The sequence below is a fragment of the Saimiri boliviensis genome, chromosome 8 (genome assembly GCF_048565385.1).
Source record: "Saimiri boliviensis isolate mSaiBol1 chromosome 8, mSaiBol1.pri, whole genome shotgun sequence".
NCBI lineage: Eukaryota > Metazoa > Chordata > Mammalia > Primates > Cebidae > Saimiri > Saimiri boliviensis.
In genome coordinates, this window is record NC_133456.1 from 46,505,369 (window position 1) to 46,509,862 (window position 4,494).

A 4,494-nucleotide genomic window follows, 5' to 3' on the forward strand; every position below is an offset into this window, starting at 1 on the left:
TGTATTTCGCAGTTAGGATTATCCCTAGGAAAAAAATAAGGAGGAGTATCTCACTGCACTCTAGGAGTTTCTAGGAGAGTTTTTCCTTTCCCATATTTCCAATTATCCAATACTCTTGAGAGTTGTGATTTTTTTAGGCATTTATTTATAAAGAATGACTGAATCAGCCTGTATATTATCAAAAACTCATTATTTGGTCTCTGCTTCTGACTTACGTGAGTAAATACACACACACATAGACATACATGTTCCTGAATAAATGTACAATGATCATTCCTTCCTAACAATGATCATTCCTTCCTGTGCTAAAAGAGAAAAATCTCAAGACCTCTCTCCTTTTTAAAAAAATAATCAAAACCCTCATGTGGCAATCCAAATTTACTGAACTACTGATGATAAATTGTACTACTTTAGTTAAGGCTTTTAGTTTACATTTATTCAAAGTAGTTGTAACATAAGGTTGGTCAATTTAAATACTGTGTATCCCTGATAAACAGACACACAGTCTTTACATTGAAAAGCTAATGAATACAAAGCAACAAGGCATTGTAAATAAAACAACAGTTACTGCAAGGTGAGCCTTATGATAATTTACACATGATAAATTACTTCTCACATTGCATGCATAGTACTTATACATCATTTAACACAAGGGTGTCCAGTCTTTTGGCTTCCCTGGACCACATGGCAAGAAGCAGCATTGTCTTGGGCCAAACATCAAATACACTAACACTAGTGATACCCAATGAGATTTTAAAAAATCGCAAAAATTCTCATAATGTCTTAAGAAAGTTTACAAATTTGTGTTGGGCTGCATTCAAAGTGATCCTGGGCTGCATGCAGCCTGTGGGCCATGGGTTGAACGAGCTTGATTTAACGTATCGACCAAAATATTACATATGTGATACAATCACTAACAGGCAAAAATACTAAACCTGTGAATTTAGTATTGCAAATACACTTATGCATGAGCAAGCAAGAGATTCACAATGAGAATCTATAGCTGCAGAAGCCCAAAATGATTTACAAAAATGGTTAAATCATAATAGTTGCTTGAAAATATATACTTCTTGTCATTGACCCCTATTGTCCATAAAACTATAAACATCGTCCACTAAGTAAACAAAAAGCAAACATATAGTAAGAGATTCGAAAAGTATAGACATTTCCTTCCTAACAGATAGGAAAGGCAACATCTTTAATCTAAGACATTATACTGATAGGACTATCATGTTTTAAAGACAAGATTACTGACTTTATAATTTTTAATTTATAATTGACTTTATAATTTTTTAAAAAAGTTATAAAACTATAGAGCTATGTTAATCAAAGTGCTTATTTTGTACAATACAATGACAAAGGCCTTGAATTTATTTTTAAAAATGACAAGCTACAAGTATTAAAGAAAGAAAGTTATCTGGAGTAGTCTTTATAGGGGTTCTTTGGACTTTCTTTTATTATGCTAAATTCGTGGTGCTTTTAGGATTTACATTATTGTACTCTTCAATACAAAGTAGGGGGCATGTTAAAGAATGCAGCACACCGCTTTCGTACATTTACCACGTTGGTGGATGAAGAATGTCTCTAAGATGTTGATATGTTTAAGAAAGTTGGAATGCACTGTTAAATTGGGTAACAGTTCTTCAGACCTAGCTCAGCGCTACAAGGCATTTCGTGTATTAAACCAGCTGACATGACTTTTTGCAAACCTTTCCAGGCACTGGAGATTTTCTGTTAATTTGTTGCACTAGGTTATAAAATAGCTAATTAACACTTATTTGTAATTTGGAAGATGATAAGAATGCAGTCTTGGTTGACTGTCTTGCTAGATGTTGACCTTGTTCCTTTTCTACAATTCTTTCGTCTTTCCAGTCACAATTATTACTGGCCAGAATCATTAGAACATCATCCATGTCTTTAACTTGAAGAATCTTTTCTCGTAGATATTGGGAATCATTAAATGTGGACTGTGCTATCATGAAATAAACTAATGCAAAGCCTTGTTTAGTTTGCATGTACGCATCTCTCATTGCTGCAGATTTTTCTGTTTTTGTGGTATCCAAGATTTCAAGCATACACTGTTGTGCGTCTACTTCAAGTTGCTTTCTGTAAGAGTCTTCTATTGTAGGATCATAATTTTCTTATTTTTTATTTTTATTTTTCTTAATTTTTTTTTCCTAAAGAAAGAGAAAGAAAAAAAAGAATTAAAAAAAAGAATAAAGAAGAGGAAGAAAGAGAAAGAAGAAGAGGGAGAGAGAATGGGGGTATTGCTTTATTGCCCGGGCTAGAATGCAGTCTAAATATGGGTATGCCTATAATTGTGCTTAATAATGGAGACATGAAAAAAAAATGAGGGAAGAAAATAACAAACAAGGACCAACCAATATTTCATTTAAACTTGTAAGTGGATATGATGTAGTACTGATAAGAGTGTATATTTTGTGTATTTAAAGTGGAGAGTTCCATAAATGTGGATTAAGTTTGCTTGTTCCAGATCTGAGTTCAAGTCCTGGATGTGGTTGTTAATTTTCTATCTCATTGATCTGTCTAATATTAATGTTGAAGTATCCCACTATTTTTATGTGGGAGTCTAAGTCTCTTTATAAGTCTTGTATATCTGGGTATTCCTGTATTGGGTGCGTATATATTTAGGATCTTTAGCTCTTCTTGTTGTTGCATTGATCCTTTTATCATGATATAATGTCCTTTTTTGCTTCTTTTGATCTTTGTTGCTTTAAAGACTATTTTATCAGAGGCAAAATTTGTAACTTCTGCTTTTTGTTTATTTATTTTTGCTCTCCGTTTGGTTGGTAAATCTTTCTCCATCCCTTTGTTTTGGGTCTTTGTGTATCCTTGCACGTGAGAGGGGTCTGGATGCAGCATACCGATGGGTTTTAGGCCCATTAGTTGGTGTAAATTCTTCATTATATTTATGCTCTTTACTTTTTGGTATTTTTTAGAAAGGCTGATACTGTTTGTTCCTTTCTATGTATAGTGGTTCTTTCAGAAGCTCTTGTAAAGCAGGCCTGGTGGTGATGAAATCTCTGAGTGCTTGCTTGTTCACAAAAAATTTTATTTTTCCTTCGCTTATGAAGCTTAGTTTGGCTGGATGTGCAATTCTTGGTTGAAAGTTCTTTTCTTTAAGGATGTTGAATATTGCCCCCCCCCCCCCCCCCCCCCGTTCTGGCTTGTAGGGTTTCTGCTGAGAGATCTGCTGTAAGTCTGATAGGCTTCCCTTTGTGGGTAACCTGACTTTTCCCTTAGTATTTTCTTCTTCATTTCAACCCTGGTGAATCTGACGATTATGTGCTTTGGGGTTGGTCTTCTTGAGGAATATCTTTGTGGTGTTCTCTGTATTACCTGGAGTTGAATATTGTCCTGCCTTGCTAGGTTGGGAAAGTTTTCCTGAATAATATCCTGAAACATATTTTCCAGCTTGGATTCATTCTCTTCGTCACATTCAGGTACACCTATCAAACGTAGATTAGGTCTTTTCACATAGTCCCATATTTCTTGGAGACTTTGCTCATTCCTTTTTATCCTTTTTTCTCTAATCTTGTCTTTTCTCTAATAATTTTCAACATAATATCCTTGGACAAATTGTAAAGGCAGAGCTGACATTCCAGTGGCTCCTGAGCCAGGGACGACTAGCTTATACTCATGCATGATGAAAACTTGTCAAAACCTAATGCCCCCCATCCTGTCACTGGGTCCCCACAGCCAGTTTCACCCTGCGCTCCCGCTTGCTGGCGCTACTGTGGTCCTGTCACTGCAACCCCTCTGGCTGGTTTACATGCTTGGCTCTGCAAGTCTCAAGATTTCTAGAAAATTTTAATGGGTGTGAAAAGAAAGAAATGTTTGTTTCTACTTTGTTTTCATATCTTCCTACTTTTATTAAATTATATCTCCATAGTGAGGTATAATTTGAGATATAATTTTGGTATTTATATATCTTTCTTATCTATTAGTAATATTTTTCTCATTTTTGCATTCTGCCATTGAGATTTATCTCTGCCAAAATCTAAAATTCGGAGCCTGATAAAGCTCTGAAAAGTGTCTATGATACTTAGTTCCCTTTAAATTAAAAGAAACAACAAAGTAACATTAACACTTTCTATCTCTTTGTTTAAGATTTCCCAATATATGCCTCAGGGACAGTGTCTTTTACTACTCAGACTCAGGGAAGCCTTGAATCCAGAGAAGACTTACCATCACTTGGATGAATGGGCCCCATAAAACACTGAGATAGTAAGTGCTGGGCTTAAGGTAACACAGCAGTGATGGGAGTTTTAAAGCAATCATCACTCCTTCTGAAATATTTCTGTTCACATAACTCACAGAAATCTTTGCATCGATCAGTTAACTTGAAAAACTGTATTTCTGTCAACCAAAGAAGCTAAGTTGTCCTTTATGCAATTACCAGTAACCTGTGTTTTTTATCCCTTCAGATATAGTTTTACTAGCAGTTTAGGAGCTGTTGTCACTGGGATAATC

General features: G+C 35.2%; 1 protein-coding gene across 1 annotated transcript; it reads right to left on the reverse strand.

The window, feature by feature from the left end:
• Positions 1 to 1,763: 1,763 nt before the first annotated feature.
• Positions 1,764 to 3,666, reverse strand: LOC101033857 (ras-related protein Rap-1b-like). Its single transcript, XM_039477495.1, has 2 exons — positions 3,581 to 3,666; positions 1,764 to 2,142 (listed from the first exon to the last, which is right to left on the reverse strand). The coding sequence occupies exons 1-2, from the start codon at positions 3,664 to 3,666 to the stop codon at positions 1,764 to 1,766; spliced, it is 465 nt and encodes a 154-aa protein (XP_039333429.1).
• Positions 3,667 to 4,494: the final 828 nt, after the last annotated feature.

What these genes read in the sequence shown, in the direction of transcription:
- LOC101033857 (XM_039477495.1), bottom strand. Translation starts at nt 3,666, where the DNA reads ATGCATGAGTATAAGCTAGTCGTCCCTGGCTCAGGAGCCACTGGAATG. An exon ending in TTTGTCCAAGGATATTATGT is followed by an intron (nt 2,143 to 3,580) that starts TGAAAATTATTA and finishes AAATAAAAAATA; the next exon opens with AGAAAATTATGATCCTACAA.